General features: G+C 39.4%; 1 protein-coding gene across 1 annotated transcript in view; it reads left to right on the top strand.

Moving 5' to 3' along the window:
• The window catches only part of LOC141443391 (angiotensin-converting enzyme-like), a 50,037-nt gene that overhangs the window by 961 nt on the left and 36,771 nt on the right, over positions 1 to 12,305 (top strand). Inside the window, exons 2-8 of the mRNA XM_074108635.1 lie at positions 6,215 to 6,291; positions 7,268 to 7,487; positions 8,762 to 8,881; positions 9,432 to 9,648; positions 10,049 to 10,131; positions 10,502 to 10,610; positions 11,106 to 11,220. Of these exons, the coding sequence (XP_073964736.1) occupies positions 6,215 to 6,291; positions 7,268 to 7,487; positions 8,762 to 8,881; positions 9,432 to 9,648; positions 10,049 to 10,131; positions 10,502 to 10,610; positions 11,106 to 11,220 (941 nt within the window). The remainder of the gene's footprint in view (positions 1 to 6,214; positions 6,292 to 7,267; positions 7,488 to 8,761; positions 8,882 to 9,431; positions 9,649 to 10,048; positions 10,132 to 10,501; positions 10,611 to 11,105; positions 11,221 to 12,305) is intronic.

Raw genomic sequence — 12,305 nt, 5'->3', positions numbered from 1 at the left:
GGTTTAGATTTTAGAGGGGGGGACGCTTGATTTTAATGAAAATTTGCATTTTAAAGTTGAATATTTTGCAAACAAATCACTGAATCCAAAAATCGATTTAGCAACTCCTAATGGTTTTAAAAGACCTATCCAATGATACCCCACACTACAAGGTTGGATGAGAAAAAAAATTCACCCCCACTTTACGTCTATGGGAGGTAGTATAAAATATTTATTTTTTTAATTTTTTATTGTACCGTTTTGTCGGCATAGTTTACATATATATTCGTGCAAAATTACAGCTTTTTAGCATTGATAGTCCCTGAGCAAAGCCGCGGACGGACGGACAGACATCGTTCAAAGGTTAACTGGAAGAGATCCCTTTAAGGGATAAGTTCGCCTTTGTACATCTTATTATCCTGTGTTATGTTATTTTCATGTGTGTTATGTACAATAAAGAGTTTTACAATACAATACAATACAGACAGACATGGCGAAACTATAAGGGTTCCGTTTTTGCCATTTTGGCTCCGGAACCCTAAAAATGGCCGAAGATTCTAATACAGTTTTATAGTGATCTGACAGAAATAAATAAATAAATATCATGGGGCACTTGACACCAATTAACCTAGTCCCAAACTACATTAAAACCACGACATCAAAATCTACAGCCAATTCGTAAAAAAATTCACCAGAATTATGAGGCTAGGAGGAAAAATGATCCTCCGAACCGGGGGTCGAACCCGGGACCTCAAGCGTCACAGTCAGATTCTCTTAATACTGGACTATTTCCGTTTGGACCCCTTGGGCATGAAACCCTAAAAACTGTTTGAGATCAAGTTACAAAAATTCCAAATCGTTCTTTTTAGGGTTCCGTACCCTAACGGTAAAACGGGACCCTATTACTAAGACTTCGCTATCCGTCCGTTTGTCACCAGACTGTATCTCATGAACCTTGATAGTTAGACAGTTGAAATTTTCACAGATTATGTATAACCATAACCGCTATAACAACAAATACTAAAAACAGAAAAAAGATAAGTATTTAAGGGGGCTCCCATACAGCAAACGTGATTTTTTTGCAGTTGTTTTTTACTTGATATTAATAACGGCAACAGGTAGACGCTTAAAATACTTATTCACAAAATATTTAGTTGTATAATCACTTTAAAAGTAAATAATGAAATTAAAATAAAATAAATATTAAAGGGGCCTCGCATACAGCAAACTTGATTTTTTTGCCGGTTTTTTTGCTAATGTCTAATATTGTATGGATGGTATTGTATTGGTCGTACGGAACCCTTCGTGCGCGAGTCCGACTCGCACTTGTCCGGTTTTTTAAATTTACCCGTCACGCTGCCGGGCCCGTTAAATGTCGTACGACATTGTTTCCAACCTTCGCGGCGCAGGATTCGGCCGAGTTGCCAAATTGCTTGCTTTTATGTACTTGTTTTAGGTATGCATCACGACTGACATTTGGTCGGTATAGCTGGCGACCACGGCTTCGCCTGGCCCTATACTATGTAGTGTAAAATTCGAACTTCGTATGTTGTGCCCGCGAGGTTATCATAGCTACGTCTATCCAAGAAATGTGTGTTAATGCAGTTCTTCCTCCTTTCATACTTTGAGGACACAAATCACATAAACCCAACTATCACCACCACCACGCTACACTAATGAAACTACACTAGGTAATACAACTGTTTTATTTAATTCGTAACATGCCGTTCCATTTACGCTAATACAAACAAAAAACCGGCCAAGAGCGTGTCGGACATGCCCGAAATAGGGTTCCATAGCCATTACGAAATTATTTAAATTAAGTAAGTAATATTTTTCTAAGGATTTCGTATTTTATACGGAATCTTCCAAGTTTAGGTATATTTTATACCTTAGGCTGCTATTTACTCTTAAAACTACTAATAATTCTCAAGAAAACTTAACCGTTATAGTTTTCCTTGTAAGTTTGATATACTTACTACCATCCTGATTTTTTTTTAATTTTTCCACCCACCGGTTTAAATTTTAAGGGGGGGGGGGACGCTCGATTTTAATGAAAATTTGCACTTTAAAGCTTCACAAACAAATCACTGAATCGAAAAATTATCTTAGCAATCCCCTAATGGTTTTAAAAGACCTATCCAACGATACCCCGACTATTGGGTTGGATGAGAAAAAAAAACACCCCCACTTTACGTCTATGGGAGGTAACCTAAAAAATTTTTTTACTGTTCCCTTTTTGTCGGCATAGTTCACATATATATCCGTGCATAATTACAGCATTCTAGCATTGATAATCCCTGAGCAAAGCCGCGGACGGACAGACAGACAGATATGGCGAAACTATAAGGGTTCCGTTTTGGCCATTTTGGCTACGGAACCCTAAAAAGAGAGGGAAAAGGGACGTTATGATACGAACTTCGAACTTCAATTTCGTAGTAACGTCAGCAGCGCCGACATCTGACACAACAAAACGTGCAGAAATATCTGATACTTGTTTTTGCATGCTCCGCTGTGGCGGATAGCACGTGCAATGAATAGAAAACACTCATAGCCACAATATTTTTATGCAATTTAGGCTATAACAAGCACTTGTGAGTGTCAAAAATAATCTACCATCGGTTATCGGTAGTATTAAAAACCTCTGTTGAGAAGAATCCGGCAAGACACTCTACGAGGTGTAGGTATTTTTTTTAAAACACATTTACAATCTAATTTAAGGACAAGTATTTAACAAAACGACATTTTTAACACAGTAGATTCGCTATTTGAAGTAAGAGATTGCCAATGCGGATCGGAATTATTTCCACACATACCTGTCCATGATAGAATTCACTTTACAATACCTACATTTCAATTTTGTATCTATTTGACCACAAATAACGTTGTGCACCGGCAACACGCAAATTTCGCCTGAAATAGATACAAACGCCTATATAAATGAAATAATCTGTATAAGTTTTTGGATGTTTGTTACAAAAACTTATGCCATTTCCCACAAGCGAGTTTTTGCTTTTAGCCTGTAAGATGGATCTTTAAGCTTTTAGCAGCCTTTGGCTTATCGATGTAAATAAGAAAATTACATATTTTTCGAAAATGTTTCATTTCGTAATTCTCAAATTTCTCCGAAACCATATTACATATTTTCGGAACTAACCTAACCTAACCTACTGTGCTCTATAAAACCATAAGAAAATATTCTGAGAAAAATTTTAGGTTTCGAAAAAAAATTAATACTTGGCAACTGAAACATTTGCCTAAAGAAATATTTGGGAAAAAAAATGGTGCTTAACGGCAGTTCTCTTTTTCCCTAAATGTATACTACAAATTACTTCGAATACATAACTGTCTTTCTCTCTGTGATGATCAATTAATTAATAGCTGCAGTCATATGTATGAGCTGATGTAATATAATTCTTACACATTCGTAATAGTAGGTATCATACATATTTATGAACTATTATGAGCAATCAAGAACATTTCGATTGCAGTTTCGTGTTGAAAAGCTGTTTTTTACTACAAACCGTTTGGAAGATAGAGTGAAGTATTTCATTTTTATTCGCGTCTTTCACTCTTACTTTGAATCGGCCACTGACAATACGGTATTTGACTATTTTGTATACGTTTTATAAATTAAAACTACACAATGCCTGTTATCGAATATAAAAACAATTTTTAAGCTACCTTTACAAATAACAAAGTTATAAAGGTTTGAAATTCAAGATTAGACAGAGAAAGACATACTGGCATGTGACGTCACACGCCAGTACCGCCATACTTGCTGCATAGAGAAAAGCGTTTGAGAAAGAGACAAGGATATAGATTTTTCAAAAAATCTCTATAAATCCAATTTTCAACCGATTTTGCAGGTGGTAGGACCTTGTGCAAGGTCCGCCCGGATTGCTACCACCATCTTGCTCGCTAATCCTGCCGTGAAGCAGCAGTGCTTGCACTGTTGTGTTTCGGCGTGGAGAGTAAGACAGCCGGTGAAATTACTGGCACGTGAGGTATCCCATCTTAGGCCTCTAGGTTTGCAACGCGTCGGCAATACCCCTGGTGTTGCAGATATTTATGGGCGGTGGTGATCTCTTACCAACAGGAGACCCACTTGCTCGTTTGCCATCCAATCGAATAAAAAAAAAAAAAATTTAAATTTTCTCTTCGCTAAACACTAACCCCCTTATTCATAAACGACAATTAAACCTATTTTAGTTAAAATGCCGCTAAAATTCGTTTGTCCTTATCTGTCACTTCGACATTTGTATTTGTTAGAAAGGGACAAAGCATTTGTTAGTTAGGCTTGTTAAGTTTTATGAATAAGGGGGTATCTGTATATCTATATTTTCATACCTAATAATATTAAGATATGGCAAAATCAGGAGTTGTCAAATACCGTATTATATCGCTAAAACCCAAACTGCCTTGTAAAAAAATTTAAATAAAATTAGTAACAAATGAGTAATGTTAGGCACTTTTCTGATGTTTTTAAAAAGACGTCTCGTGGTAATTTTATTTTTTCATACAGTAAATGATTATTAATTTATTTATTGATTATTTAAATGTAATTTAATTTGGTGCATTTCTCGCTCAACGTCTTGGGATCGGTTTACTATTAGGTACTAATGTTTGGGCGAGGGCTATGCTCGGAGTTTCTCTGAAGGATCAAATTCGGAACGAGGATATCCGACAGGGAACTAAAGTCATCGACATAGCTCACCAGATAAGCAAACTGAAGTGGCAGTGGGCCGGCCATATCAGCCGAAGCCGATAACCGCTGGGGTAAACGAGTTCTTGAGTGGAGACCGCGACTCGGCAAGCGTGGCGTGGGACGCCCTAAGACTAGGTGGAGCGATGATCTTCGCAAGGTGGCTGGCAAGAACTGGATGAGAGTGGCCGGGGATCGTGCTCATGCTCAGTGGCGTGCAATTGGAGAGGCCTATGTGCAGCAGTGGACTAAGATAGGCCGATGATGATGAAACTATTATCCCATATTTTTATTTAGGCGAAATATTTCCCAACTCAACGTTTGGTTCTCTGCCTTTTCCCAACTCACGATTCCCAAATGTTTCATTTGCCAAACTGTTTCATTTCCCAACTCACGATTTTCTATGAAACCATGTTTTTTTTCGGAACTTTCATTAAACAAACCTAACCTATACTGTGTTCTATAAAACCATAAGAAAATACACTGAGTTTTTTTGTTTTGGAGATAATCTAGTTGGGAAATTAAACAGTTGGCAAGTGGAACATTTGGGAAATAAAAATTTGCGAAGTAAAGTTATTCGACGAATTTCCAGAATTTGCCAGATTACGTTATTTGCTGCGATGCCGACGCTACTGTAGACAGACGCCCATCGGCGCTCATGGCACCCTAGATTAAATCGAAGTAAAAATCCTATCCTAAAAACGGCAACAGCTGAACATTCTAAAAATTAAATATGTAAATCGGACGCACATCGGCGTTTGCGGCTAATGTATTAGGGTCGTCAAGACGCCGATGGGCGTCAATAGCACTGAATGGGTTAAAACGCAGCCTTACATTGCGAGGATAAAGTACGTAGAGACAAAGTCAGCCAAGGTCATGCTCAATTATAATAATCGTGTGGTTCTCTTAATTCGTTTCCTGTCGTTCAAGATCATGAGATGACACCAAAAGAAAAACCGGCCAAGCGCGAGTCAGACTCACGTGCTGGGTTCCGTACATTTCTGTTTTTTTTTAAATGTTCTGGTTATACAGTATATTTGTGTAAATTATTAATTAATTTTATAGGGAAACCCGTTAAATTACCTAAACGCAAAAGTCAGAAAGCTAATTTTTTCAGACTTCTTTTTTTAACTTTAGTTCATATTCTAAACTGAGCAAAATAAACACAAGCCTCGTCCAAGAAACGGGAAACAACAAGTTATTTATTAACATACAATAAATAACAAAAAATACACATTACAATAACAAAAAAATATATAACTAAACTAACTGGGCGGTGGTGATCTCTTACCATCAGGACACCCACATGCTCGTTTGCCATCCAGTTGAATAAAAAAAAAAACTTATTCTAAGCTACCTTTATTTACAAACATCACCCAGATCGTTACTATTGTGCAGGTTATCCATAAGGCTGGCTGCGTCTCCTCGCTGTATGGCAATGCCAACACATTGACCGAAGAAAGAGCCATAGGGCCTGTACCTGTAGAAAAAAAACATTTTTTCTCTTTTCATTCTCGTTTTCTTTTTCAGGGCTCAAATACCAATGCAGCCGAAGCTTCTCAGTTTCTTCGCGAATACGACCGAGAGGCTTCTGGGATGTGTTACAGGTATGGATACTATAAGCGAGTAGGTAACAAAAGATGGAGCGACGACCTGGTTAAGATCGCGGGATCGCGGTGGATGCGAAAAGCACAAGACCGGTCTGAGTGGAGAGCCTTGGGGGAGGCCTATGTCCAGCAGTGGACGTCTTTCGGCTGACATGATGATGATGATGATGAGGTAACAAAAGTCCTGTACTCTGTACTTATACACTATGTGTTATTTTTGATTCCCGTTAACTACAGGTGATTCCAGAGACGTGAGCAGGACCAATCCTACTCCCTCAGTAATCGATAATGGATCGTCTACAATCACATTTAATTAAAACGCCCACACTTTTAATTGCGAGTGACAATGCACTTACTTTAGCAAATAATTTATTACTTTTTGTTTGAAAAATTAAAAATGAAAACGGCAGCACATTATGTCATGTAATTAAGATACAAATACTCTTTATTGTACACAACAAATAGTAAAGATTCAGTACTTGTGGATGGATTTGGATTATATATCTTAAAAATATTTGTAACTCAGGAAACAAATAATTTTTTACAATTAAATTCCAAAAAATATTACCAATGAAAAGGATGCAAAATTCAGATCTATTGTCAAGAAGATAATATCTAAGGCGTATTATAAAGTTAATGATTATATCATGGACAGGGATATTTGCAAATAATTCCGATCCGCATTAGCGATCCCTTCAAATAGCGAATATTGTAAATCTGTTCAAAAAAATATACCTCGTTGAGTTTCTTGCCGGATTCTTCTCAACAGAGGTTTTTTTCCGAACCGGTGGTAGATTTTTTTGACATTCATAAGTGCTTGTTATGGCCTAAATTGAATAAAGATATTTTGACTTTGACTTTGACTTTGAAGATCAGCGCCGTTCGAAAGATGATTTTCGGACCATTTCGTAAAATGCCCCTCCTCTTTATTTTTCTTGTTTTTTTGTTTCTTCAAACCCTCACCATCAAATTTCAGAGTAACAATATCCCAGTGGAAGTTCGTCACCAACATAACGGAGTCGAACCGTCGTCGGATGCTGGAGGAACTGGCCATTAGCTCCAAGTTCGAGAGGCTATCTTGGAGGAAGGCTGCAGCCTACGACTCCTCGAGGCTGCCTGATGCGGAGGGCAGGAGGCAGCTGCAGAAGATTGTGCAGAACAGCAGGGCGGCGCTGCCTGATGATAAATTTGCTGAGGTAACAGAGTTGAAGCATTCTGCTTGTCAATGAGTCTTTCCAGGAACTGTACTTATAAAGAGAAAATTATCACTCTTCAGTATCATCTCGGCCAATTATATACGTCCACTAAGTGCAGGCAACCTCTCAGAACAAGAGGACTTGGACTGTTATTTCTAAGAGAGCTCAGCCCGGATTAGAAATCGCACACAAAGACCATTAAATAACTTCATAGAATATTGAATCAGGCGTTACTTTGCGGAGGTCCATACACACACAAACATCACGCCTGTATTCCCAAATGAGATAGGCAAAGCACACGAAACGTTACCGCTTCGGAGCCACTTTAAGCAATTTTAGCTTTAAAGTTATGAGAAAAACGGTACAATAGTGACAGTTTACTGGCCTGTCGCCTACGGTAAATCATAACCTATATCCTTTGTCGAAACTTACGACATCCACGGAAGAAATGGAGAGGTGTTATTGTGACCCGACACCACTTGGATTCATATCAGGTCCATATCAATGAACTAAACAATTACTTTGCTCACCCGCGACCTTAGATAGCTACGTTTATGCAAGAAATTTGTGTTCATGCAGTTCCTCTACCTCCATACTGTAAAACACACACACAAATCACACAGACCCAACTATCACCACCACCACACTACAGTGACGATTTTCGAACTCAACCAGAGCTCTTACGAGATGTTAAACTAACGAACCAAAACTTCATAGTAGTAGATTAGCAATTTCCCTCTGTTTTCCTTCACCGAAAAACCCGGATTTTTAAAGTGTAATTTCACCTGTTAACTAGGAAAAATCAACCCATGAACCCATGTGGTCCCAAAGGAAGACCAGCGGACCGGCAGATTGCTGATTTGGGACCATTTCGTGACATGCATACGTAACAATTTTTATTTTATTTTTATTATTGTTGCTGTTTTTTTTTTGGAAAATAGGGCGCTGTCCATTGGAGGACAATATTGCCAGTGTCTAGTAGGTTTTGCCGTTGTACGGTAAAAATTCTAGAAAACGAAATATGAGATGTAATGGTGGATGAACGATGACAGCGCGAATTCTATTTCTGTTTTTATTTTTATTATTATTATTCTTATCCATGTCACTTCACGTCATGTAATGTCACGAATAAATGTTTTCTTTCTTTCTTTCTTTCTTTCTTTCTTTCTTTCCATGTTCAACAACTTCAGAAGCAGATGAAATCACTTGTCTCCCATAGTTGAAAAATAAAAAGGAAGAGGTGTCTTTATTTGTTTTGACGTCTTCTGTTCTAGATCCAACAGCTGATTTCGGAGATGAAAGAGATCTACAACTCTGCTAAAATCTGCCCGTTCGGGCAGAAGCCCTACGACTCTCACGTGCCCAGGATTCAATACCCAAGCACAGGATACCAGGTAAGCAGCAACAAGGTGAGAGCTCGTAATATACGTAGCTTAGCAGAACGAGGGTCACCAACATAGCCAAACAAATTAGCTCGTTGAAGTGGCAATGGGCAGGCCATATAGCTTGGAGAATAGATGGCTGTTAGGTGGAATGGATACCGCGGATCGAAAAGCGCAGTATAGGACGATCGTCCTGGTGATCACCAACGACACCAACCTACCACCAACCAACCCACCAACCAGCCACCACAACGAAATACACAGATGGCCTGGCTAAAGCCACTGGTTTACGGTGGATGCAGGCCGCATCCAACTGAAGGTCTATAGGGGAGGCTTATATCAAACATTGGATGTCCTATCCTGATATGATGATGAATATTGAAAGATGGGGAAGATATTTCTAACAGTGAGCGTCCTGCGGATAATAATAAATATTAAAAGGGCTAACTCTCTCTATTCTACTACAATTACGCGACAAAATTTCTGAAAATGACATGCCTACAAAACTATTTCAATTCTCAGCAACACTATGCAAATAAAGGTACCTGATGCTTTTTAACAGGACCCAATGACCTCAAGTTACACCCAACTCTACGAAGAAACCCCTGCCTACTGTGACATGCAGCTAGACCCGGAAATATCCCGGATACTTGCGCATTCCCGGATAGAGAGCGAGCTGTTGTACGTGTGGCGAAGCTTCCGGGACAAAACCGGGCCCAAACTCAAGAACCGGTTCATGAGATACGTCACACTAGCCAACGATGCCGCCACCGCCACAGGTAAATCATATTAGTAAAGTGTCAGATTTTTACACTGTCAGATTTTTCCTCAAGCATTATTTTGCAAATGTCCGATTACCTAAAAAAATCGGCAACGGGAATAAAGACTTCTATGGAATTCTATGGTAACTTTCGAGACAGTGAGAGATATAAGTAAGAGATATTAGAGAGAGAATGGGGAGAGAGAAATTTACTTACCTACACTTATTACCTACACAGGCTAAAATATGTTGCGAAAAACAATTTGAAAGAACATCAAACAGTATAATGGGCCTCACTCAGCATGTTGCGGCAATGACAATGAATAATGATTTCGCTTCCACCTTTGCCGCCAGCTGTTAACAATTGGACTGAAGATAATTTAACTTAATAGTTGAATTGAAGATAATCATTTTTGCAGGATACCGAGACGCTGGCCATCAGATGAGGGAAGCTTACGAGGACTCGTCTTTTCGCGCAAGTGTGGAGGAAATATATAACCAGGTCAATCATAGTTGTTTTTATGGTGATGTGACCAGGATTTTCTACAGTGTATTGGTTGCACTACCATCTCATTTGTTACTTATTCGGCTTATAAGTTTTTTTTAACATACACATAATATAAGTTAAATTTGGCATACATTATGTAAGTTGGATAACAATGCAAGTACAGTCAATAAAAAGTACAGTCAGCAAAAAAACTTCATATAAAAATTTAATTTTAACAGAAACCTATTAGTTATACAAGTACCTACATATAAAGTATATAATATGCATATGCATTATTTTAGTATATGTGGAAGTAAATAAATAAAATCAATAGCCATAAAACTATAAGGTTAGAGACTTTAAAGTATTTGTAATGTGTCAACAGGTGGCGCCACTGTACAAGCAGTTGTTCACTTACGTGCGCCGGCGCCTCGTGCAGCGCTACGGCGAAACTACCGTCAGATCGGACGGACCGATACCAGCTCATTTACTTGGTCAATAAGTACTTCCCTTTCCCGCGGGTTCACTCGCTCAAACTGCTATCACAACCGAACTCTTCCTGCAATCTTACTTAATATTATGAATGCGAAAGTTAGTAGGTATGTGTGTGTCTGTATGTTTGTTACTTTGTCACGCTAAAACGGCTAGACAGATTTAGATGAAATTTGGTATGTAGATAGCTGAATGTGGAATAACACATAAGCAATAATACATACACTAGGTACTATCAGCCAAATAAGTGGTCTATCAATTTTTAAACAAGTTCCTATCAAATTGATATGTCGCTAAAGTCGAACTTTCAAGTTGACAGACACTTCTATTGGCATTATTGTTTTATGACATGCAGACGATTATCAACTTTAGGGTGGTAGACCACATATTTGGCTGATGGTACACAAAATCGAGAAATGAGGATTATATTTTTAACTTGTCCCTTACCTAGTTTTATTGCTTTCACTTTCTAGCTATACTAACGTAATTTCTTCCAGGCAACATGTGGGCGCAGAACTGGAAGTCCATAATGGACTTAGTGATGCCTTTCCCCCAGTCACCCAACGTTGACGTCACGGCGGAAATGTTACGACAGGGATTTACTCCACTCAGGTCAGGACGAGCAGCATTTGGACTTTTTGGATTACCTACCGTACCTACCTACCTACCAGGGATGTAACGGATGTAGTTTTATCGGAACCGAAAGTGGAACCAGATGTTTTCAATTTAGTTTATCGGAACCAGAAACGGAATCGGAACCGGAACCAGAATTGCAGCCTGAGTGATAGGTGGACGAGATGCTGTGGGTCTACTAAACCTGAGGGTCTATTTCGTAACGTTTCTGACACTCGCGATCACAATCAAATGATCTCTGTTAAGTCTTGGGAACAATATACAAACAAGTGACAATTAATTAAAAAAACAAAACAATATCCGCAACAGGCTTCGTCAACAAAACAAATTGTAGATCCGCAACATGCTTCGTCATTAGTCTAACCTAACTTAACCTAAACCCCAAAGCAATCCCCGGACCGATGCAATCCAGACCCAAACGTACCATAAATACTTGCCGCATTGCCCCGCTGAATCGCTAAAGATATACGCTGCACCAGATAAGAACCGGACCGCGGGTCGCCGCCCCTGTCCCTCATACGCCGCCCCAGATCCCTAATGAAACGCTTTGCTTCGACACACCACGGCCCAGCAGTCTCGACTGCTATAGGTACAAAGTCGTAATTGTTCTTGAGCTCTGAATACTTGCCATGCTTAAGCCTCGCTGCACTCTCCGCAGCAGCACCCGCGACCCCCGCTGTACTACCAAGATGCGAGGCTGCAAAGGTGCTCACACAAGTCGCGTCCCATAACAAGCTACGCCCCCTCACCCAGGGGGCCAGGGGGCCTTTTCCCATCAGTAAGGCACAAACCCTGCGGCTCTAATATACACGGCAAATTTACAGAGACCAAAGCACGACGCACTATGTCATTAATCGCCCAGTGCCTCGAGAACCTACCCGCGCAGCGCGAGCAACTGAGACCATGGTGTCCATTTGCCTCTACGAACACACCACACACTTTATCAAATGACAGTTTTCGCATACGAAAACTGTCATTAGATTGTGATAGCGAGTGTCAGAAACATTACATTATTAGTTAGCCTTCTGTTTGTTTTTGATGTACGCCGCGCATGTCCAGCAGGG

This window comes from Choristoneura fumiferana, chromosome 27 (assembly GCF_025370935.1).
Source record: "Choristoneura fumiferana chromosome 27, NRCan_CFum_1, whole genome shotgun sequence".
Classification (NCBI taxonomy): domain Eukaryota; kingdom Metazoa; phylum Arthropoda; class Insecta; order Lepidoptera; family Tortricidae; genus Choristoneura; species Choristoneura fumiferana.
The sequence above is the reverse complement of the archived record's forward strand: the minus strand, read 5'-3'. Positions and strand labels throughout refer to the sequence as shown.